This window comes from Muntiacus reevesi, chromosome 18 (genome assembly GCF_963930625.1).
Source record: "Muntiacus reevesi chromosome 18, mMunRee1.1, whole genome shotgun sequence".
In the NCBI taxonomy this organism is placed as follows: Eukaryota; Metazoa; Chordata; class Mammalia; order Artiodactyla; family Cervidae; genus Muntiacus; species Muntiacus reevesi.
This window is the reverse complement of record NC_089266.1, coordinates 50692504-50717338: the sequence shown is the minus strand read 5'-3', so window position 1 is coordinate 50717338 and position 24835 is coordinate 50692504. Positions and strand designations below refer to the sequence as shown.

Genomic DNA, 24835 nt, shown 5'->3' with positions numbered 1-24835 from the left:
CATGAAAGCATGTAATTTGAGAGACCTGGTACTTTTTTAGAATAAGAAAATCTCAGACCAGTTAGTAATATTTATTAATGATATGAAAACCTTTGGCCCATCCTCTCTTCTCTTCACAATCTGTATTCTGTGCAGTCTTTTAAGGAACTACATTAGCAATTAATGACTATATTAACTGGTTTTAAGTTGGTTGCCTAAGATAATTTAATAGCTTAAGTAATTGGGACTTTTAGTTTTCTTGCTTTGTTTTGTTTTGCTTAACTCAGCCCATTTTGAATTTGCTTTCATATAGCAAGGTATCATAAACTAGGTGGCTTAAACAGAAATTTACTGTGTTACAGTTCTGGAGGCTAGAAGTTCAACATCAAGGTATTGTCAGGGTTGGTTGTTGCTACAGGCTGTGAGAGACTGTTTCATGCTTATCTGCTAGCCTTTGGTGGTTTGCTGGCAATCTTTGGCATTTCTTGGCTTGTAGGTACATCATTCTATCTTTGCCTTCATGTTCATGTGGCATTCTCCTTGTGTGTAGATCTGCATCCAAATTTTCCGTTTTTGTAAGGACACCAGTCATACTGGATTAGGATCCCTCCCTACTCTAGTATGATCTTACCTTAACTAGTTACCTCTGTGACGGACTTCATTCCAAACAAGGTTACATTCTGAGGTCCTAGGGTTAGAACTTCATCATGTGAATGTTGGAGGGACACCATTCAAACCATAACAATACGTTTATAAGTGAATGAGTTAGTGTTTCTTCCTTTTTCCCACCTCAAGAATTTGAGAAAAGATGGTTTTGTTTTCTGTTTCTTGAAGCAGAGGAAAAGGAGTAGGCTAACGATGATGGTTATTTGGTCCTAGGAGCACAGGGGTTGCTTGCTTTAAAATTTCAACATATTTTAAAATTTGAACATAACTGTCAGGGTAAAACCCTCATGTACCAACTGTCCAGCTTCAAAAATTATCAGGTCATCTTATTTAAACATAAACATAACCACCATGCTGTCATCATAACTAAAAAGCTAACAATTTCCCCAGTTGTTTTTTTCCCCCCCTAAGGCGGAAAATCCCAATAAGGATTCAGTCAAGACCTGTATAGGTTGATTACTGTGCTTCTTAAGTCTCTCCATCCATAGATCAGTTCAGTTCAGTCCCTCAGTCATGTCCGACTCTTTATGTCCCCATGGACTGTAGCATGTCAGACTTCCCTGTCCCATCACCAACTCCCGGAGCTTGCTCAGACTCATGTCCATAGAGTCAGTGATGCCATCCAACCATCTCATCCTCTGTCTTCTTTTCCTCCTGCCTTCAATCTTGCCCAGCATCAGGGTCTTTTCCAGTGAGACAGTTCTTCGCATCAGGTGGTCAAAGTATTGGAATTTCAGCTTCAGCAATCAGTCCTTCCAAAGAACATTCAGGACTGATTTCCTTTAGGATTGACCAGTTTGATCTCCTTGCAGTCCAAGAGACTCTCAAGAGTCTTCTCCAACACCACAGTTCAAAAGCATCAATTCTTCAGTGCTCAGCTTGCTTTATGGTCCAACTCTCACATCCATGCATGACTACTGGAAAAACCATCGCTTTGACTAGACAGACCTGATATCTCCTCTCAATTCCTCCTTTGAGGACTTACTAAAGAAACTTTACCATTTGTCCTGTGCAGTTCCTCCTATTTTGATTTTGCTGGTTTTAACTCCATGGTGTGTCCTCAGCCATGTTCACCTGTTCCTCATATTTCTGAAAACTGATAGTACAGATTTAGTTTAGATCTGATTCAGATTAAATTTTTGGTGCTGTATATTTTGATCAGAAGATATAATGTGTACTTAAACATTTCAGTTTAAGTTATTTAAATTACACAGTTCAGTTCAATTCAGTCACTCAGTCGTGTCCAACTCTCTGCGACCCCGTGAATCGCAGCCCGCCAGGCCTCCCTATCCACCACCAGCTCCCGGAGTTAGTGATGTTAGTGGTCATTAATCATTGCCTGTATCAGTGGTTCTCAGCCAGGGTTGATTTGGCGATGTCAGAGACAAGCTGTCACAACTTAGGGAGGGGCGCTACTGATGCGTATGGGTAGAGGCCAGAGATGCTGTTAAACACCCTGTAATGCACTGGACAGCCTCCTGCAACAAGAGTCATCAGGTCCAAAATGTCAGTAGTGCTAAGGCTGAGAATCTAGGGCCTAGTTAGTTCCAAGATTTCGTTAAGGGTTTGCAGATTGTCCTATTCTAATAATCGTTATTCATTCTTTATTAGGTGGAATTGTCCTGTGAAAAGATCAGGACAACCAGTTGTTTGGTTACCTGAAGCACAGTTTATATAGAAAAGGCAGGATAAATGTTTTCTTTCCCAGTTCTTGAAATTATGAATTAGTTCCCTAGCATCTTCCAAAACTGACCGATGAATTATGGGATTTTTTTTTACTATAGTTATGAATTCATGCTGTTTAACATATTTGAGTTTTAATTCATTGCAGTTATTTTTATTGACGTTCAGCTTTTTCCATCTTTAGACATCTTTTCCATCCTGTTGGTTCCCAAGTTCTTTTTTTTTTTTGCTACACTGTGCAGCATATGGAATCTTACTTCCCCAACCAGGGATTGAACCTGTGCCGCTGGCAGTGGAAGCACAGAGTCTTAACCACTGGACCACCAGGGAAGTCCTGGTTCCTGAGTTCTTTTGACACAACCACGAGTCTGATGATGTAGCAGAGAGAGGAAACAGATCGGGTGGTCAGATTTAGGTGATAATATTCCTTCACAAGAGAATATACTTAGGCAGAACAGAATATTATTCTTGCTCCTAAAGAAATTTAAAGGAATGAAACAAGCTATGGGAAGAATCTTTTAACTAGAGCACGTTACTTTGTGGTTAAACTCTGCTTCAGGTTTTTTACAGCTTTGCCAATTGTGCCAGTTGTCTCTAAAAAGGGATTTAGCCACTGGGCTAGGCACACTGAAGCTTTGTAAGAGGGGATGATTGATACTCAGATTTTTAGTAGAAATGATAACTAAAGATGTCATTTGACCGTTGATACTTTCTAGTTGTATTTATTTTTCAATCTGTGCCTGCTCAGGCTATTCTACTCTTACTACAGTCAAACCCTGAGAAAAGAGCTTTATCTGGAGCCTTCTCTAACGCATGTAATGCATTTGATTGTTACGTATAATACAGTCTGTTCACCATTTTCTAATCTTTTTTTTTTGTAAAGCAATCGGAAGAGGATGTGAGTCAGTTTGATTCCAAGTTTACACGTCAGACACCTGTTGACAGCCCAGATGACTCAGCTCTCAGCGAAAGTGCCAACCAGGTCTTCCTGGTAAGTGAAGGACTCCCGTGCAGCCATGGGAAATTTAAATATGAGGATGGGCCCTTTTCAGTAAGAAAGTTAGAATGTAGATACCCTGAGTTGCTTTTTTTAAGTTATCCCCTTATGACTTATTGATGAGTAATTGATGTTGCATAACTCAGCCTTCCATTTTAGCGATTAGAGTCAGAGTATATGATTCATTTTTTTGAATAGGCCACTGACTTAAAATGTTTGGCTCATCATCCTAACTGAAAGCCACACAGCCATAGCAGTAGGAGAAGGGCTGATAGTAACTATTTTATTCCTGAAACAGCTAAAAATTTTTATCTGTAGGGGATTTTTAACCTATTGATTTTAAATATTTGACGTCAAAATACATTGCTTCATGTGTGATTGTAAGCAAATTAACCCTAAGGAGGAAGTATCTGTATTGATTTATACTTTGTCTCCTCAGATAGAAAACCAGAACTTCTAGATTTTGATCAACAGAAATCATAGATTTATATCTGATGACCATCATTGCATATTATTTGCCTAGTGCTTATTTTATTACTATAAGTACATGTCATTTGTTTCCTTTGTCATTTCATGATCCTTTATCATTTCTTTTTGGACTATCTCTAGGGAGAGTAGAACATGGGAAAAGTAATCATTTGGAAATTTTTTCTCCCTTGTTTACGAGTTCACAGGATTTGTCATTAACTTTATTCTCAAATCACAATGTAACACAGTATTATATCTTTTGGGGCGGAGGGTCAATTCTGAAGATAGCATGAAGCACAGAAATCATGTAAAATAACAGTTAAATCACCATAGTACAGTATGCTTTTGAGTAAATAACATTGAATAGTAATAATTCTATAAATGTATGATTATATAGTAGTATAAGAATATAAATGAAAAATATAATTCTATAGAATTTTAATTACTTAAGAAGGAAGATGAATGTCTACATGATTTACAAAATTACTGTATTCTCCCTTAGTAAAATCTCTCATTTAGGGGAGTAGGCATGATTCATTTTCATGCTGTTGTTGCTTTCTTTTTTTCCTCTCATTATGTGGAGTTTTCTTTTCTACTGATATGGAATTTATACCTTTGATTCAACATACAGACCTTTTCTTCAGTTGAGCGTTATGGAGTTTTAGCTAGTTTGACAATTTTTTTCCCCCATTAAAAAGTCTAGAAACATCTAACCTTGCTACAAAGAAATCCAAAGTTGTGGTGGCAGAAGTTACGGAGCTAAGTTTTCATTCTGAGTTGTTGCACTTCTCTTAATTATTTAAATTGAACAACTAATGAACACAAGAGCAATTCATTTTTAGGTGGTAGCCAGAATTCTGTACACAAAGATCTCTTAAAATTAATTTAAAATATTAACAGCCCACTTATCTGGGGATTGTGACTGTCGTAACTGCAGTTCAGTTAGTATTTTTTTTATTGAAAGATGATTGCTTTACATTATTGTGTTGGTTTCTGTCATATAACAATGCAAATCAGCCATAATTATATACAGATAATCCTCTCTCTCTCAGCTTCCCCTCCCTCTCCCCTCCCACCCCTCTGTCGTCACAGAGGGCCCGTCTGGGCTCCCTGTGTTATTCAGCAGCTCCCCGCTAGCTATCTGTTTTACCCGTGAGAGTGTATATATGTCAGTGCTACTTTCTACCTTCTCCTTCCGCTGCTGTATGCACAAGTCCATTCTCTACATCTGCGTCTCCATTCCTTCCCTACAAATAGGTTCATCTGTACTATTTTTCTAGATTCCATAGGATAATTGCCTTACAATACTGTGTTGATTTCTGCCATACAAAGCGTAAGTGTGTGTGTGTGTGTGTGTGTATGTGTGTATGTGTATATATATATATATATATACCCTCTATCTTGAGCCTCCCTCCCACCCACCCTCTAGTAGTTTAAATCCTAATAGAATTAAAGGATATTCAAAGATGATTAAGGCAGAGTCTGGTCCTCTTGGTAGTTAAGCTTCAGCCCACTAGAACATATGTGGAAATAGCCTTAGTGGTCCACATGTAGCTGTCACAAAGTATATGCTCTATAGAATTGCACCTCACTCTTCAGGACTTCACCCAAAGCCTTATTGAGTCTTTTTATAATAAGTCAAATGCCTGCTTGTAGGTCACAAGGATAGGAAGATAGGTATAGGATTAACTGTTAAAGGGATGAACATTAACAGCGAGATTAATGATAGCTGGTAACCTAATAGCCAGGTCCAAGAAAGAACTAAAGCTAACAAACTGCATTATTGCCTGTTAACAGTTAATAGTTTTCACAACGTTGGCCCTTACTTGTCAGGAAAATCCAAATCTATTCAATCATTGGCATAAAACCAGAAAGACCATATATGCCAAGTTAGAGAATTCTATTTTTATTTCAGCCTAATGAGAAACTCTTTGGGGGGATGAGAATATTAGTTGCTTAATATTAGTGGCTAGAAACAGAATTTCTCTGCATTTCTCTTGGTATTTAACATCTTAATGTAGAGCCTGTACTTTTCCTGTTCTGTTCTACTTCTTTTAATACAGTGAAATTTTTTCTGCTGGCCTTTGGGGTTCAATATAATTCTGTTGTCTTGGGGGCAATGCCTCTACAAATGGCTGGAAGGAAGGTAATGGGTGTGAAATGAAATTGAGGAGGTTGGAGAGTAATCACATTGGTGATTTTAGGTGTACATCATTATCTTGGTGTGTCAGAGGCTGAGCAACCACATTTTCTCGACATTCTGTAGTCCACTGTTACTATCTTTCAGGGTTTTACATATGTGGCTCCATCTGTACTTGAAAGCGTGAAAGAAAAGTTTTCCTTTGAACCAAAAATCCGATCCCCTCGAAGATTTATTGGCAGCCCACGAACACCTGTCAGGTATTCAGACTTTGTTATTATTTTTTAATCTAGAAGAAAGCGCATTGTTTAAGAAATTTATGCCAAATTACATAAATGGAAAGTCTGTCATCCTATTTGGTTGGCGTAAGCATGACATCTCTACCTTCTTATATTGCAAGTGATCCATCTGTGACTAAACAGTGAGAAAATGCTATATAGCTTACCTTCCCTCCTGAAAGGGAGCTGCTGCACTGCAGAGTGTCCTCTTTAACCATTTGTTCAACATTTATTATGCGCCAGGGGTTGTGCTGTGTGCTGGGGACACATGATTATGACAGGAATTGTCCTTGTCCTGATGAAGCTTACAATTTACTGAGAGAGTCAAAACAAACAAAGAAGGAAATACAAAAAATATGTAATTACAAGTAGTGCCAAATGCTATGTGAAAAAAAAATGTGTTAGTAGAATGCAAAAAGTAACACGGGGCGCCTATTCATGAAAGAGCTAGCCATACAAAACAGAGAGCTACAGGGGTGTTACAGGTAGAAGAAAGCTCATGCAGAAGTTCTCAAGGAGGAAAAACTTGGCTGCCTTCTTGGAAATGAAAGGGCGGTCAACATTCCTAAACTGTGGTGAGTGAGGAAGGGAATGACAAAGGTTTGGAGAAATATTTTAAATGCAATGAGAAGCTGTTTTAAGTGGGGGAGTAAAATGATTTTTTTTTCCCCTAAGTATCATTGATGGTTTTATGAGGGCAAGTGTGGAGGTTAAGAGACCAGTTAGAAAAGTAACAATTAGTCCAGGGGAGAGATGGCTCAACTTCTGCCTCTGTGCCAATCCATACAAAAAGGAAATTGAAAAAAATCACATGACCCCACTCGCTTTAAATGTAAGGGAAATGTTTCTTGTTGAGATAGTACTTGAAACAAATGATAGCTCTTCCTTGTCTTAAAGCCCAGTCAAATTTTCTCCTGGGGATTTCTGGGGAAGAGGTGCTTCAGCCAGCACGGCAAATCCGCAGACGCCTGTGGAATACCCAATGGAGACAAGTGGGATAGAGCAGATGGACGTGACGATGAGCGGGGAGGCTTCAGCACCGCTTCCAATACGACAGCCAAACTCCGGACCGTACAAAAAGCAAGCTTTTCCCATGATCTCCAAACGACCAGAGCACCTGCGTATGAATCTATGACAAAACAATGCTTTTAATGAATTGAAGGCAAAAAAGGTGGGGAGGGGATGTGTCAGCATCCTGCAGGGTGAAACAGGAAGACTCAAAATGACAGTCTCGAAGAGTCAGTGTCATGACATAGAACACTTTGGACAGAGGAAAATTAAACACGGATTTTAAAAAATCAATCATGGTGCAAAAAAACTTAAGTGAAAATAGTATTGCGGAATTCTTAGGCACATCAATTATTGATTCCTAGCGACGTCGTCTCAACCTATCAAGGATTTTCATGTTGATGGCTTGAAACTGACAGTATTAAGGGTAGGATGTTGCTTCTGAATCACTGTTGAGTTCTGATTGTGTCGAAGAAGGGTTCTCCTTCCATTAGGCAAAGTATGAATTTGCCTATAAAACTTGCAACCAAGGACAAATTAGCATGCAAGCTTGGTTAAACTTTCCAGCAACATGGAATCAAAGGCGAAAAAAACTTATCAATTGATGTTTTACGTGCAACAACCTGAATCTTTTTTTTATATAAATATATATTTTTCAAATAGATTTTTGATTCAGCTCATTATGGAAAACATCCCAAACTTTAAAAATGCGAAATTATTGGTTGGTGTGAAGAAAGCCAGACAACTTCTGTTTCTTCTCTTGGTGAAATAAAAATGCAAATGAATCATTGTTAACCACAGCTGTGGCTCGTTTGAGGGATTGGGGTGGACTTGGGGTTTATTTTCAGTAACCCAGCTGCAATACCTGTCTGTAATACTAGGAGAAAAAAAAGAAGAATCTCCTTAATCATTTCTGTTTGCAGTACTGCTACGTGCTACGCTTAACTGGAAGCCTTGGAATGGGCATAAGTTGTATGTCCTTCATTTCATCCTTATCCTGGGCCTGCATTGCACTGGAAAAATACCGCCACCTTATACCAGTATTTAGTTCAAGATGTCAAACGTGTTCAGCCCGTGGCTGAAGGACAGAAGCGAGTCAGGATAAAATGCATTTCGTGGGGCGGCAGAGAGAGAGGAGGGAAATCCAGGGGAAGAGGGTGTTGCCATGGTCCACTCTCTTGTGTCTAATGTCTTTACAGCAATTTGGTAAGGTTTTAAGTTTTACTTCTTTTTACTGTTTTTGCTGTCTACCTTCCTTATATTTCTTCCTCAACGGTTTTAAAAGGAAAAAAGATATTTTTTTTTCTCCTATATTGGGGCTACATTTTTTGATTATAAAAATATTTGATGGCCTTTTGATGAATGTCTTCCACAGTGAATAAAACTTAGTGGCTTAATTTAGGAAACATGCTAACAAGACACTGTTTTTGCAGTTGTAACAAAGTCTACATAAGTGATTCACAGGTACAAAGAATAAAAATAAAGGTAACTTTACCTTTCTTAAATACTTCCTGCCTTAAAGAGAGCATTTCCATGACTGTAGATGGTGAAAGGGTTTAATATCTGCAGAGCTTTATAAAAATATATTTCAGTGCATACTGGTATAATAGATGATCATGCAGTTGCAGTTGAGTCTTATCACTTCCTTTTGTTTGTCTTTTATAATGTCTTCAGTCTGAGTGCGCAAAGTCAATTTGTAATATTTTGCAACCCTACAGTTTTTTTAAATAGATGCTGCTTGCTATGTTCTCCAGACCTTTTTGAGCCATAGGATCCAAGCCATAAAATTATTTATGCATGTTGAATTCAACCAGAAAAGAGACAAGCTTTGCTTAAACGGCAATTCAAGTGAGATAAGATGAAATCCTATGACATTAAGCAAATGAAAAACCATGAAAAATGATTGGAAATACACTTTTTCAATTGTGGCAATAAACAATTGATAACAGCTCATCTTTGGACAGAAAGTTTTTTGGTTTTTTTTTTTTAAATCCCTCCCTCTAGACCCCCTCTTCCCTATTGCAGCAGTGTACTGAATTTATAACTGTAGCTAGTAATGAGAAGCTACAATAATGAGGGCAGAAATTGTACTTAAAGTGCAGGTCTTTACTATGTCTAAAAAAAACAGAACCCAAAAAGCTATGGTGATAGATACAGGCTTCATTTCAGACTGTAAATGACTTGTCCTACTCTGACACTTGTTTCAAATATGTTTACTATTAATATTGTGTTGACTGCCTGACCAAATTCCAGTTAAAGTTTTACACCACAATATTCCTCCTCAGTCCTATTTGCTAGTAACATCTGCATTGTGATTGCCTGGCTGTAACCACCCCACAATTAAACCATTTTCATAATTAGTACTGCCAGCAGTAGTGGCAAGCACTGTAACTTCCTGCATAAAAAGCATTAATTTCATACCTACCATCCATACAAATAACAGCTTTTCAAACTTCAAACATTAAGTGAAATTAATTTTCTATACTGTGGCAGGTTTATTGAGAAATTTGTTTCATAAATGGATATCCCTACTATGACTGTGAAAACTTGTCAAGTGCCACGTTGGTGTCACAGACAGAAAGCACACACCTATGCAATATGGCTTACCTTATATTTATTTGTACAAAACCCAAGCATAGTTTAAAATATATGTCAGTAATACTAGTCTTTTGAGTTTCTGAAAGGGTTCTTTATTATTCCAGGTAAGTGTATAAAGAGATTTAAGTGTTTTTCTTTCATCACTTATTTTCTTTAAAATCAGCTATTTACAGGATATTTTTTTATTTTATACATGCTGTTTTTTAATTAAAATATAATCACTGAGAACTGAAGTTTACTAATTTTGATTTTATAAGGTTTGTAGCATTATAGAATAAACTGGGATTTATAAACCAGCTGTGATTAACAATGTAAAGTATTAATTCTTGAACCAGATTTTTAGGAAAATTGTTATTTCTTTTTCTCCTTTATGGTCTTAACTAATTTGAATCCTTCAAGAATTTTTCCATACTATTTTTTGAGATAGAAGGTAATGGGGGTGGGGGGGGAAGAATGCATGTATGGTACTCCATAAATTCAACATTCTTTAAGAAATACATGATTATAAATAAACTGCATCCAAGCCTTGGATTTTATATTTAAAATAGGACCTAACAATTTTGGTTATTCAGTCATGTGGTTCCTAGCTTATAAGGGCTAGATCTAAGATTATTCTCATGAGAAATGTTGAATTTATGAAGAATGGATTTTGAGGCTCTTAAAATGGTTAATTTCTGAAATATAAACATCAATGTCCAAACATCTACCTTTTTTCCATAGGAGTAGACGCTAGCAAGCTGGACAAAATAATCATAAAGTATTTGTCCCACCATGACCTGTGGTCTGTGGCTGACTGATACATAATTCTTCGTGTGTGATTCTTAATTTACCACTACAGCACAAGTATTATCTCAGTGGATTATCTGAAGTAACATTTGAAAGATGGGTTCATCTGTGTTTGCTCTTTTAAAACTTTTTTTTTCCCTACCCCAAGTTGGCTTTGCATCTACCAGAGTAAATAAATTCTTCAGCTGCCTTATTAGGAGTGCTTTGAGGGTAACACCTTTTCTGCTTTTCATCTTGTGTTTACTGTATTAAAGTATTTGATTTCAGATTGAATGAATGTAAATAGAAATTAAATGAAAATTTGAATGAACATAAAATAGAAGTGATTTTTTTTATTATTATCATTATTACCCTAAGATAGGAAGAAATAACTATCAGATACACAAATGGTTTCAATAATTCTTCCCATTCATATGCTAGATGTGTTCAGGTTCTCATATTTAATAAACTATATATATGTAAAGAGTAACAGTTGTAAAAATTGCTTTTGTGGAGAAACTGAAGGAACAAATTTGTAACAAGTTTTAGTACTGATTTTATTAGGTGTTAAACATCTGTGATTTCCAAGTTCTGTCAAAATAGTAGAATGTGATTGGTTGCTTAAAAAAAGTTCATGTGAAAAATTATGTGAAAGCCAGCTTCACATAAAAACACTGAAAGACTTTCTTGTGCTAACATTCAACAGTTTTTTTCAGCCACGTTTGCCAACTTCATTATTTGATGTGTATGCACAAGATAACTTAGTGGACAAATCTATTTTTAACTAATATCTCAATATATCTGCTGTAAGATGGGTGTTTGTGTAAACTATCTCTTATTTATGAGGCAATTCAATCACATTTGCCAATATAGTTTCTCTATAGAAGTTCTCACATGGACTTTTTTTATAAAACAGTAGTGACTCTTGATGTTGATAAAAGTCTTTTAGAGGGTATGGTCTGAACTCACAGAATAAAGGGGTTCTAAGTCCCGTTTTTGAGCTGAAGGAATAAAAGTGCAGAAATGCCTCCCGTTCATCAGTGCTATTAGTGGACAGCACAGCGCTCCTGCCGCATCTCCCTCCTCCTCAGTGCATCCGTGAAGTGCTTTCCACTGTCCACCACAGTCTTGTTACTCAATCATATTCAGAAACAAAGCTGTCCATATGGCCATAGGGTAAGTAGGTATTGTGTCAGGGCTGAAGTAACCCATGCGGTAAGATGTTACGCTTATGTTTTTACCAAGAAGTCAGCATATTTTTTACACCCAAATTCTAATCTCAAATTGTCTTTCTTAACTCATCTCTTGCTGTATACCCAAATAACAACTATTGGTTTCATCACAAAATTAGGAAGGTGATTTAAAGCCAAGTAAGCTTGTTTTTCTTTTTTTAATATTTGCAGTGGTTCTCAAAGTAGGTAACAAAGTATATCATCCTGAATGAACATAAATAGTTGTACTTATAACCTAGCAGGGGAAAAAGTTAGGTTTTCTAATGTCCTTTTGTCAGTTTGGGTAGTCATAGGGCATGAAAATGACTTAACCTGTATCTGGTTGGTCACTATCCTTATTAATCCATGTTGGTGTAGTCTTTGTCTTACCAGCGTTGTAAATTTGTTGAAAATTTCTGCCTCTACCCCCTAAATTCTCCTTCTCACCACTGCCTTTTTTTCTTGTATGCAAACTGATAGATGGTAAATGAGAAGTAGAGGCCTCACATCAAGATGTAGATAATAACCAGTCCTTCAGACTTGGTACAGATCTTGATTCCCTCATGAGGTTTCAAGGGGAGACAGGAACCGCCTCTTTCCCTTTGCACCACCCTGCACAAATACCTGTAGGCAAGCAAACCACTCTCCAAAGTTTCACTGGCCTGTGTACAAGCTTTAATCTCCCAAGTAATGATTCAAGCGTGAGGTTTCAAAACTCTTCTAGAGAAGCTAGTATAAGGGAAGTTCTTTTTTAACAAAATTTTTTGGGCCAGGTGGCATGCAGGACCTTAGTTCCCCAACCAGGGTTTGAACCCACACCACCTGGATTGGAAGTGCAGAGTCTTAACCACGGACCATCAGGGAAGACCTGGGGAATTCTTTTCAAACAGTTTGAGTTGGTCTTCTTTGTCACACTATTCAAATCATCACTGAAACCAGCTGTATGTAATCCATGTGAATTATTTTAATAGTTAATTCTAGAAAGTCCATGGCACTATACAAAAAGCAAAATCATGAACATTAAAGCTGAGAGCAAGATTGTATGTATTACGTCCACAAAGAAAAGGAATTTGTCATTTATTCTCAATGACTGCTAACATGGGGAAGAGAATAACAAAATACTAAAATATTTCATCCTCAGTAAATTAGTCTTCCTTAGAAAATTCTGATTGTACAGGTAAAATATATAGCATTTATAGCTTTCATTTAAAAATACAAGTTGTAGGAAAAATTTAGAATTTTTAGAATGAGAATTATAAAAGTCAATGCTAAAGAAAATTCTACTTTCAAGTAATGTGTATCTTAAAATATTATGAAAAATACTCTTTATTCTGAAAACAGTGTCTGGAAAGAATACCTGAATTCCTCTAAAACCACTAGTTGTCATTTTGGTAACATTAACAAGAAAACACATTTACAATGTAACACTGTCATCATAGGTCAAATAAGGACAGAATAAATGCTGCATATGCATTAGGCTGAACACTACTTACATAATATAGGAGCTTTCATTTCATATTTTGATAAACTGGACTACACACTTAACTATAATACTCTAAAGCCATTTGGGAACATTTTCCTTAACTTCCAGTCCTGAAAATCCATTCTAATGTCTTTACCACAAAAGTAGTCACTGTAACCAAATAAAATTAGTGTTTTGTGGCCTTAATATTAAGTTGAAAACCTAATATATTTGAAGGTGTGATGAAGTGGCGCCATCTTTCCACTTGTTTATATGGTCTGAGATCACAGTTCTGCACAGCGGACAGGTCTTCTCTCTGTTAAACCACAAGGTGATGCACTCTTCACAAAATATATGCTGTAAGGGAATTAAGAACTAGGTTTTATAGTTGGTAACATTTTAACTTTACATGCATCACATTGCAGAAAAAGTTCATTTTACAAGTGAGACAACAAAGTATAACATTCAAGAACACAAAGAGCAGTGTTAGTGGCAGAGACAAGTATTCTGACTCGTCCTATCCATTTAACCACCTTTAATAAAATACAAGTTATATTTGGTTGATGACTTTAAGATCAAGGATAATGACTAAAAGGAGATGAGGGCTCAGTCCCTGGTTGGGAAGATCCTCTGGGGAAGGAGACAGCAGCCCACACCTGTCTTGCCTAGGAGACCCCACATGCAGAGGAGCCCGGCTGGCTGCAGTTCACCGGGTTGCAAAAGATGCAGACACAGCTTTGCGACCAAACGACAACATGACTAACAGCTTAATACAGTCTTTCGAGAGTTATAGGAATAAAATAACAGGAAATGGCTTTTATACAAGCCAATAACAAGTATTCCATTATTAAAAATTATCTGTTTTCCAGTCACTTTGGTATCCTATCTACGATCCCTTCATACACTCTTCTACATAAAAATCATTAGAACATAAGGGACAAAATTTAGCTAACTTACCAAACCCCCAATCACAAATAAGAAATTCATAGTATGTGCACTGAATGCTACTTTCTGCTAAACAATATACATATTTTTTCCTGAAAATTAACATAAATGTGACTTTTGCAAGTCTAGAGAAGTGCTGTATTAAGGTTGCTTAAAAATAGAGTTACCTGACAGATGAGAAGAATTGGCTTTTGAAATTCAGCTTGACATATTGAACAAATATCATCCATGTCTGAACACTGTCTTTTGCTGGCAGGGACTCCGTAACTCTATATAAAGATAAGAAGGTTCTGTTCCTTAAATACATAATAGGTGATACTGTATTTCTCAAATCTCTAAGGAACTAGGCATTTGAAAACTTTCCCAAAGGATATAAACATTTCAAAGCTGATCTATGTATGCAGAATCATGTCTGCATCAAGGTGAACTCATTACATTATACATAATAGAATCTTGGAAGATTGTTAGATTCATTGGATTCCCAAATAATGATAGTGCTTCAAATTCAAATGGTTTAAGAGACTAAGCAATGTGAAATATAACTAAGCATTATGCAATCTATATTCATGTACTATGTGACCCAGTACTGCCAAATTGAGCCCACTTACTACCTATGACACTGGCTTAAAGTCAATTCTGAGCCTGGTTGGCTGAATGTAACTCATGTAGAGACTGATTTAGATTTCTGTGCTCCACATTGGAGACTGACTGAATAGGTCCAAAAATACTAAAAGGTAACCCAGAAATCTAATTTTTGAAAGCTTTCCACATGAGTTCAATATGAAGAAGGTTTGGGGACCACAAAACAGTGTCCTGCCACTAAATCTAAAAATAATTTTAATTATCTTTATCACAAAAACCAGCATTTAGTACTAGTAAAGAATGATAAAATTTTACAAAAGAACTAATTGCAAAACATCACTTGAGTAGCGCTCTACTGTCAAAACTCAACACAAACCTTTGAATTTCCTTTTCGAAAGCCCTAAAAAAAGTTTCTGATCTTGTTAAGATCTTATAACTTCCTTACAAATTCAGTAGAATTTAGTCATTAACTGGGTATGACAAAATATTATAAATGAGATCATCTTTCTGTAGAAATGATGTGGAAAAGGTAGCTGAGGAAAAGAACACCCAAGTTTCAGTCATAGTCATGAGACCAAAAGGATGACATGACTTAGCAACCTGAGGCTATGATCTAAACTTACTTTCGAAGGTTAACAAAATCAAAACTCAAAGGATATAAATTGAAAATTAAGATTTTTTGAGATCAGTGATGTTAAAGATTCTAGAAATAAGATACTGATGGATGATCTTGATGCCAATTTCCCTTCAGTAAATGTCATTTAGCAGAGTACACCGCACGTGTGTATGCTGACAAGCTTTTATTTTTAAAACAGCACTCTTGTCTGGCACAATGAAGACTCCCTTCAGGTGAAAATTTGTCTGGCACAATGAAGACTCCCTTCAGGTGAAAATATCCTGATGACGACTGCCATTTCAAGGGCAACATTAAGGAACATGAGAATCTCAAGAATAAAACAGAGTGTTGATGACTGTGATTAATGCTTCATGGAGAAAGAATACCAAAGGCATTTCAGATCAAGCTCTATTAGATTAATTGCTATAGCAGAAGCCTAGTACAAATATAATCAATTAATTATGTACTCAATAGCTAAATTCAAAAGCTAAAGTCTGGATTTTATCTTTTTAGAGAAAGAGGTCTGAATAGGATGCAGTGAAACTTGTTACTATGTTACTATCTTAGGGAAAGGGTCCCCTGGCCAGTTAGTTTAGTCCACTTCATTGGTAAAATCCTGTTGTTTTTTCAAACATAAATTATTAGATTGGCATTCTTGTAAGTCAGAGTCTCCTGAGTCCTGACCACTTAATTGCTGAAACACCTAATGGACTATAACTGAGAATCAAACTCTGAAATCTGGTGATCACACTAACCTACTGAGAACCTCTGAGGCTAATAAATAGCAAATGAGCCATTATCATTTGAGCTATGACAGACACCCTTTCTCTGCAGTTTGTTACATCAGTAGAATCATTGATGTATAATAAAGTTATAACTGACAGTAGAATCTCTATTTAAAATTTTATTTTTTGTTAAGTTTACTGATACTGTCAAGAACTTATTTGTGCATACGGAATTCAGTATTGGGGAAATTTTTCCAGTAAGAAAATTCCAAGGGACATGATTTTTGGTAGTAAGCTTTCTTATACACAATAAATTATAAGCACTTTAACAGAAGCTGAACAGGAGTTAATGAAAACACACAAAACCACTAATTGTGGATTAAAAGAGAAACAAAAGTTCATATGATTTTTGAGGGAATGTTTATAAACGGGTTAAAAATGTCAGACAATTTGAAAGGGCAAGAGGCACACTCAAATACATAATTACTTCATCAACCATCAGGTGTTGTCAATGCACAAGAAACGGGTCACAGAAATAAAACCTCTTTATCATCATAACCCCAAGTGCCAAAGTACTAGACGTATTTCAAACAATCATGTAATATAAGTCTGCATTTGTAAAACTGCCGGACTAAAACAATTTTATAATGAAGAAAGGTAAAAAGTTTCCTATGATAAAAAATACTTACTGGTCGTGTAACAAATATTCGCAAAACCCGTCTGAAAGTTCTCAGGTGTCCAAAAAAGTCCAGAAGCTGAATGGGAAAATAAGTCCTAATTCATTAATTCAAAGAGCCATCCTCTGTTAAACTTAGAGATCAATGCTAATATCAAACACTGCTATTCACAATGCTCATTGCACATCACAACTAATCATTTCATTCTAAATATATTTAAAGTCCAATTATGGGATATTTTACTCGACTTATCAATTTCAGCCAACTCGTAACCAAAATGAATTACATCTGAATGCCTAGAGTTACAAGTGGGTCAAGACAAATACATACTTAACTAAATCAAAGGCAAGGCAAGTTTACCTGGTTCACATGTCCTTAACATATTTAAAGTTTCATAAAGTGACTAAGTTGAGGGGACAGGACAAGATACTCCACTAGTTTGAGAATTATGTACCTGATAGATGCTACTGATAGGGGTGGATATGTTCTCTCCTACTCATTCTCTCCCTTAGATACTCCATGCTACATGGAGGTCCACTCCCCCAATAAAATCTGAGAACCACTGGATTAAGGTAAAGATATCTATTTCCTTTTCTGCATTTCTAAGTATAGAATCTGCCATTTATTTCAAACTAGTGATATGAAGATAAACTATAAAAGAGACAAAATCAGTTATAGGTAAAATCTGTAAACATTATTACATGAATCATTATTATAAGTCACAAAATTTATTATGTTACCTACTTTTAGTATGAGGTAGAGTAAAGCCAGCAATATCCCAAGACTCCATCTAGTTACATTACCAAACTCCCCATAGCTTATAAGGTAACGAAACCAAACTGGTATGGGAACAAAAGTTCGGTAATACTGACATAATTCTTCTAAAAGCATATACCAATAACCCTAAAAAGGAAGAAAAAAGAAAACAGAGCCAACAAAGCTACTTATATACACAGCACAAATACTCCATATTGGACTGAGAACATCACGAGTATATGGCACAATAACACAACTATAAAATTAGTATTCATAATGAGAATGGTTATGACTGACAACCTCAACTTGGTTCTTCGATGTTACAGTCACTGGTTTGTTTTCAAAAAATTTCTAGAGTGACAGTGAAAATGTTTTACATACAATAAAATATCTTCCTGACTACAAAAATTTAAAGTTTTAACTGAATATGAAGAAACACCAAATAACTGCATATAGTCAGTTATCAATTATCAATTAATAATGCCCTGGAGGAAAACAGAAGTGTAAATGTAAATATTTTCCTATATATGATGTGGGGACTGATTTTTTGATTATTCCAAAGCAAGTATAATTGATTTTATTGGAATAGATATTTTGTTTCAATAGGTGTGAGATAATTATAATTAGGTTATTGAGCAAACTGGGAAATTATAAAAAGAATCATTTAAGACTAAATGGATGAGATGGTTGGATGGCATCACCAACTCAATGGACTTGGGTTTGGGTAGACTCTAGGAGCTGGTGATGGACAGGGAGGCCTGGCGTGCTGTGGTTCATGGGGTCGCAGAGTCAGACATGACTGAGCGACTGAACTGAACTGAAACACTGATATGGTTTGCTAACATCTTTCCAATAAAACATAATTAGATTCTTACCTTGGATTTAAAAGGCATGATGAAGGAAGGCACCAATAAAATAAGGCATTTTAAGCCCATGAAGAAGAATTTCAGAATGAAGTCTGTAATTCCAACAACCCAAAGTACTTCCCAGAAGCTTGAATAGTCCAAAGTAGGATTTAAAAAAATTAAGCTACCAAGAGAAGAAAAACACAAAACTTACTAAAAGCAACATAAAAAGATAAAAACATCAAAACTTAACTAAAAGTAACATAAGATAAAAGTGCTGACAGGGGTTCTAAATTTGCTACCAAATAATGTGTAAAAAAGCTGACTTTGACAAGATGCTAGAGTTTACGTAAACAGATTATTTTGGTTATTTTAAAGACTTTTTAAATGCTTGAATTTCACATCTTTCCTCCTTAAAGAAAACAAAGAGTCTTCCTAACTTGTCATGATTGACATCCTCTAACCTGTAATCTAAACAATTCACAGGTAATAGATATCTGTTCTCTCCTTAACCAACTCGAGTCAGGATTCTCATCCCTCCTTTCCAGTGAACTGCTTCTGTCAAGATCATCAACTCCCTCCCTCTTGCTAAATCTGAAGGTCACTTTCCCCCCTTCCCTCCTCAAAGCATCTTCTGCCAGACCTCTAACACCACTCTCTTCTAGATGCCCTCATATGGTCTAGCTGTTCTTAATGATTGCTTCTTAAGTCTCCTTTGCTGCTGCTCCTCTGGCTAATTGTGGACATTGTCCAGTCCTAGGCCCTTGGTCTATACTTTCTTTCCCTGGTTCGTCTTGTCAAGTTCCATGTTTTTAAAATATCCACCATGTGCTGATAACACCAAAATTTACAGCTCTAACCTCTACTCTGAGCTTATGACAAATAACTATGATCATTTTAACAGTTCTACATGGCCTCTCAAACTTAACATGTTCAAAACAAAATTACTGATTTTCCTTCAAAACCACTTCCTTCCCCAGTCTTTCCTAGCCCAGTAAATGGCACCACCATCCAGCCAGTTGCTTAGACTAAAAAACCCAGGCATCACCCTTGATTCCTCCCCTCACCCACCCACCCAATCCGAGTGGTATCAGCAACACCTACAAACTATATCCCAGATTTGTCCACATCTCTCCAACACCACTGAAACTCAGATTTCTAGTTATCTGATTAAAGCTGAAAATTCAGAACACTTCCATCTGACACAGAAACTTATCAACTACTGTTCTTTAGCAAGTTTTCTTCTAGAAACAAACATCAAGTGTTCTCATCACATATACACACAAGAAGGTAACTACGGGAGGTGATGGATATATTCACTTGACTGTGGTAATCATTTCACAATGTATACATATATCAAAACATGTATATTTTAAATATATACAATTTTTATTTGTCAAAAATAAAAAAGGTCACCAACAATGATCTAATATTTAGTAACTTGATTACATAAGTAAAAATTTTAGTATCAAAACTTATTTATTGAGCACCTGCTATGAGGCAAGGCATTGGGTATAAAACGTGAATAAATCACTTTAAGCACACTATCCTGGAATTAGACAAATACATAAAAATTGAAGTCCAAAAGTAAGTATGTGCAAGTAAAATATATGTAAAGTGCTATGGAATATAATGATTATATTAAAAAAATGTGATTGTGCACTTGGGCCTCTAATTACCTGTAATAAAGTGACTGAGAATGAAAGGTGTAATATAAAAGAACAGAAGATCCTGCTAAGAATACCAGTAACCAAGCACACTGAATCTTTGAGCACCTTTCCTGAAAAATAAATAATTTTATAATTCATTACTTTGAATTATGCCAGAATTTTAAATATCATTTAACTATTTTACTTTAATGACTAATTTATTAACTTAAAATGTTTGATTAATTTTATCTTAATAAAAAGAGTATTTGTTAAATTGTACATATCATTCTATTTTATATAGCTTTAATGAACAAAACAACACAAATTTAAACAGATTTTTAAAATACAAGTTTTCTCATTGTGTAACAACATTACCTATGTTTCAAAGCCAAATCTTCTACAAACTGACATAAAGAACCCACCTAAATGAAAACTTTACTTCTGCAGCTCCCTATATTTGCCTTCCTGACAAAACAGGAGTGTAGAAAATGCATTAAGTTATCAGGGTTTATAATTTTAAAAATTCTCATACAATTCAGTAAGAATAATTTGTTTTTAATCTGTTTTATAATTAAGTTTTAATTACTAGTTTAATTAAGTTTTACTAGTTTTAAACCCTAAATTAAATTTTTATGGTTTGATAGGTTGTAACTACAAATATTCAGGTCAAAATATATGATTCTTTACACAGATATAACCCTTTAAAGTTGCTTGAAGGTGAAATTTTATAAACTAATCCTGTTTTCCCAATAATTGACAAGAACAGGACTCTGACAATTATTAAGAAAAAACTTCTTTGGTTTAGTTTTCTTTAAATAAGAGAAACCTAAATAATTCAATACCCATTTGTTCAGTGTACACTTTTAAGTATTTTAAATCTTAGAGTACAATGGCTGAAGTTTTAAATAATGGTCATATTACTTAGTATAGCCAAATTAACTTAAAACATGAAGGCACTTGACAAATCAGACCATATTGTGATCTGTTTAGGTTTTAATCCTTCTGTCTAGTTTTTATTTATCAGGAACCCAACATACAAAGAAAATACAGTGAAACAATTCAGTATTAGGACAAATCATTTATTCCAGGTCATTTAGATAACATTTAATATATTATGGATGTCACATTACACCTATTTAAATTTGTCAAACTATCTTAATTCCTATTTCTCTCAAAAATGAGCATATAATTCTACAGGGAGAAACATTTAATGATTTTTTAGTTGCTGGTTATACTTACTCTTAGAAAAACCTGATTTACAATGCTTTTGTTTGCATATATAAAAGTTGTAAGCAGCCCAATTCCAAGAGAAATTCCTGTTAGAAAATAAGGTCCAGTTAATTGAAATTTTAAAAAAAAAGAGCTAACACAATGACATGATTTTAAAGGAAGCATATACAATTTTAAAAGCTAACAGAAAATAAGAAACTGAAATACATGAAGCAGATTACCAATAGAGAATTAGCTGAATATAGCAACGAAACAACTCAATGCTTTATCATACCCTACCTGTTATATGCTGCATAACAAGTTTGACACCCAGAATCAAAATATATGGAAGACTCTTCTGCAACCACTTGAAGAGATACCGGAATTCTGAGAAGGAACTGCTACCATGATCTCCATACTCCGTGTTGCTATCATCAGGTGGCCTGGCTTCGTTGTGGGAGTGGCTCCGTAAGCGACTATGGACACATCCATGCGTACAGCTGTGGACACCTGACCTTGTATTTCTGGAGCTTGGATTTTCAGCACATTCTTTAGGTAGGGAGCTTATCTGGATATGAACATCTCCAGAATAAAGACAGGAAGCCTCTCCTGTCAGTCTTGTTTGGACACACTGGGAAGCTGAGGCATTCTCACTGCCTGCAGCTCCTGAAGGACTGTGCAGTTGACTACAGTTGGCTTGCATGGCCCTTGAATACTTGTTCTGTGATTTCTTTGCTTCAGGGCTCTGTCTCCTAAAAAATCAAAGAGCAGAAACTATTCTAAGTGAACAGTTAAGTACAGGCAATATGTGGCTCACTAGGAACTGTTTATTCGCTAAAGGAGAGGCTGGTAATCACAGCAGATGAGTTATTTTCAGGTTATCTAGCACTCGTCACTAGACTCCTCCTTCCTCCCCACTGACGCGAAGGCTCTGCTGCCCTGAGCAAACTCCCTTTCAGGGAACATCTACTACAGAAAAAGTTGTGCTTCAGATGCCTCCAGTTCTCTGACAGAAGGAACTGGCAAAATACTCAAAGTATGGGTGCCCAGCAGATGTTAATAGTACTCATTCATACTAGAACACTCAGTACATTTACTCCGCTCAACTAGAAGAGTCGATCTGTTTTTTTAATGCCTACATGGGCTAGGAAGAAAACGTCAAATCTTAACTCCGTATTAAGCAGCATCATGTGTAACTAATACTAAAAATAAACATTTCAATTCAGTGACTTACAAATTTCCTTTTATGCTGAAACAGCTTTCCCAAAGCTAAGAAAAGTTTCCAATAATAATTAACACCAAGAAATATTACCCTTCCCTGCCCCCCTCAAAAATATCTTTAAAATAAGACACTTTGGGAGTCACCGCTAAACGACTATTCTGAATAAGGATAATTACGTAGTCTGCACATTATAAATGAGACTCTGGAGGGGTGGGAAGTCCGGAAAGAAAACATCGGCATCCAAAGATCCCTAAAGGACGAGTGTGGGTGGCCGTCAGAATCCAGTTGACGAAAAGCAGAGCCTTCCTGCCGTTTCCGTAGGAGGAAGCTGGGGTTAACCTCGGGGCATGTTCCGTGTCATTCTATTTCATTTCTAGGTCTGAATTTTTTTTTTTTTTTTCAGTGACTGTTGGGCGGTTTGGATTTTAGTGCTCTTCACCAAAGGCTTTCCACCGATGCTCCAACGCCACGACTGCCATTTATTTCCTCCAATCTCTGGAGACACACACGCCGGATGGGTCAGTTTCAGCGTCTTTTTCCATAAAATAAAACCCGAGAACCCTCCCACTTCCCTTCAAGCGTGAAGCAAGAAAGGGGAGAGAAAGGGAAGAAAAGTAAAATGCAAACGGCTCTTCCGGAATCTCCAGGACAGATTTTTCCACCCACGTTCGAGCTTCGAGTGCCTCTGTTATTCTCCCCAGAGCCCATTTCGCCGCGGCCCCTCGCCTCCTTCGCCCGCTTCCCCCAGGCCTGACCTCTCATGACGATGAGCGGACCAAGACCCAGGCAGCGACGGCAGGAACAGCGGGAAACGCCGTCTCGAGGCCTTCGGTCAGAGCCATCACCTTCAGACCCCGTCGCAGGAAACTCTGGCCCAGCTCGGCGGCGGCGCGCGCGCTCCCGGACGTCCTCACGTGCGCGCGCCCCGCCCCCGCGCGACGCGCCGAGGGCCGGGCTGCGACGGCGGGGCGGGGCGGAGGCCACCGGTGGGTGTGGGCTGTGAAGAGAGGCGTGCGGCGGAGGACCGACTGCGGGCGTCGGCGTTAAACAATAAGCGTACGTGCGTCTGTTTGGAGCCTCTAGAACCTGTCCTCGAGGGAGGAGCCTGCAGTTGGGGGCGGGCTTGGTCCCGCCCGGCTCGCCTGGCCTCTGGAGGCTGCTCTGCCCTTTGGTCGCGCTTGGCTCGCGTCCGGCGAAGCGTGAGGTGGAAGAGCCACGTCAGCGAGGGTCTGCGCGGCTCTGAGAGGGCGGGACGGGGCGGGAGCGTTCTGGTGTCGGCCACCTCAACTGACCCACTTGTGGCCGGTCGGTGAAGTTGTAACTGAACTGGGTTTTTGTTACATTCCTAAAGTTGCTCTGTGAGAACGAGGCCCTGGCGAAACCTGAGGAGATCAGGAGCAGAGAGAAGTGGGGGATGGTTTGGGAGAGAAGGGGTGGTGTAAATATCAATAGAAGTTAAGAGTTTAAAAACCGTGGGGCGTAGAGAACGCTGTACTCTCTTCGCGGTAATTGTTAACCTACAACTGTTTTAAAGTAAAAGATTTATTAAGGAAAACTTTAAACGAAAGAAACAAAAAAAACCTTGCCTCTTGTTCCCGAGCCAGAATGTATTCTAAATGATATTTAATTGTATTCCATGAATCTGTCCCATTCGCGACAGCTAACCAATAGCCTTTCTGCTTTGAACCTTAAGTTTTTTACCTTTAATTTCTAGAAGTTGACGTCAAGTAAATCTTGGTGGTCTTTCTATAGGTCTTGAAATTAAATATTCCATGCCACTGGTGAGCTGTTCAATCTTTCCTCACTAGGGGGTAAATTTCATACATACACGCACATGTCATGAATTGAAAATCTAGTGGAAAAAGTGATACTTTTGTTTTTTTGTTTGTTTGGTCTCGATTTAAATGGGGTCTCTGATTTAAAACCATTTAAAACCATTCACAGCATGGCTCAGAGGATAAAGAATCTGCCTGCTGTTGAAGAGACCCAGGTTAGATTCCTGGGTGGGGAAGATTCCCTGGAAAAGGGAATGGCCTCCCACTCCAGAATTCTTGCCTGGGAAATCCCATGGACAGAGGAGCCTGGTGGGACAGTCCATGGGGTGGCAGAGTCTGACACGACTGACCCACTAACACGCACACCTTACACAACAGCTTTGCCCAAGTTAGTTTGATGGTGTGTGAGTTTTGAGGCTCCTTAATCATGAAATTGTGTGCACCTTATTTCTCGTGTATCAAGAGTACAGCTGAATTCACTATTTAACCTGAATTAACCACTTTGAAGATATGCTTAAATCAGATTATTTTTATTACCAAATCATTTCTTTTGGTTAAAAAGGCATTCCCCCTACTCCC

General features: G+C 37.2%; 2 protein-coding genes across 6 annotated transcripts in view; one reads left to right on the top strand and one right to left on the bottom strand.

The window, feature by feature from the left end:
• The window catches only part of RPS6KB1 (ribosomal protein S6 kinase B1), a 40298-nt gene extending 27696 nt beyond the window's left edge, over window positions 1–12602 (top strand). For 2 of the 4 annotated variants that reach the window (XM_065909088.1, XM_065909090.1), the window contains exons 13-15: window positions 3212–3319; window positions 6081–6193; window positions 7109–9859. In XM_065909088.1, coding sequence (XP_065765160.1) covers window positions 3212–3319; window positions 6081–6193; window positions 7109–7346 — 459 coding nt within the window. In that variant the 3' untranslated portion in view covers window positions 7347–9859. Of the gene's footprint in view, window positions 1–3211; window positions 3320–6080; window positions 6194–7108; window positions 9860–10537 lie in introns of those variants that run through there. The other 2 variants (XR_010659631.1, XM_065909091.1) reach the window with 2 other exon arrangements.
• A 135-nt stretch (window positions 12603–12737) lies between these two features.
• Window positions 12738–23400, bottom strand: RNFT1 (ring finger protein, transmembrane 1). 2 transcript variants are annotated; one of them, XM_065909093.1, is made up of 9 exons: window positions 23237–23386; window positions 21560–22011; window positions 21290–21366; window positions 20081–20181; window positions 18432–18585; window positions 17545–17703; window positions 16813–16878; window positions 14368–14469; window positions 12738–13612 (listed from the first exon to the last, which is right to left on the bottom strand). In XM_065909093.1, the coding sequence occupies exons 2-9, from the start codon at window positions 21960–21962 to the stop codon at window positions 13478–13480; spliced, it is 1197 nt and encodes a 398-aa protein (XP_065765165.1). In that variant the 5' UTR covers window positions 21963–22011; window positions 23237–23386; the 3' UTR covers window positions 12738–13477. The 2 variants fall into 2 exon arrangements, with proteins under 2 accessions (XP_065765165.1, XP_065765166.1); XM_065909094.1 differs by lacking the exons at window positions 12738–13612; window positions 14368–14469 and adding an exon at window positions 14479–15728 and having other exon boundaries at window positions 23237–23400.
• Window positions 23401–24835: the final 1435 nt, after the last annotated feature.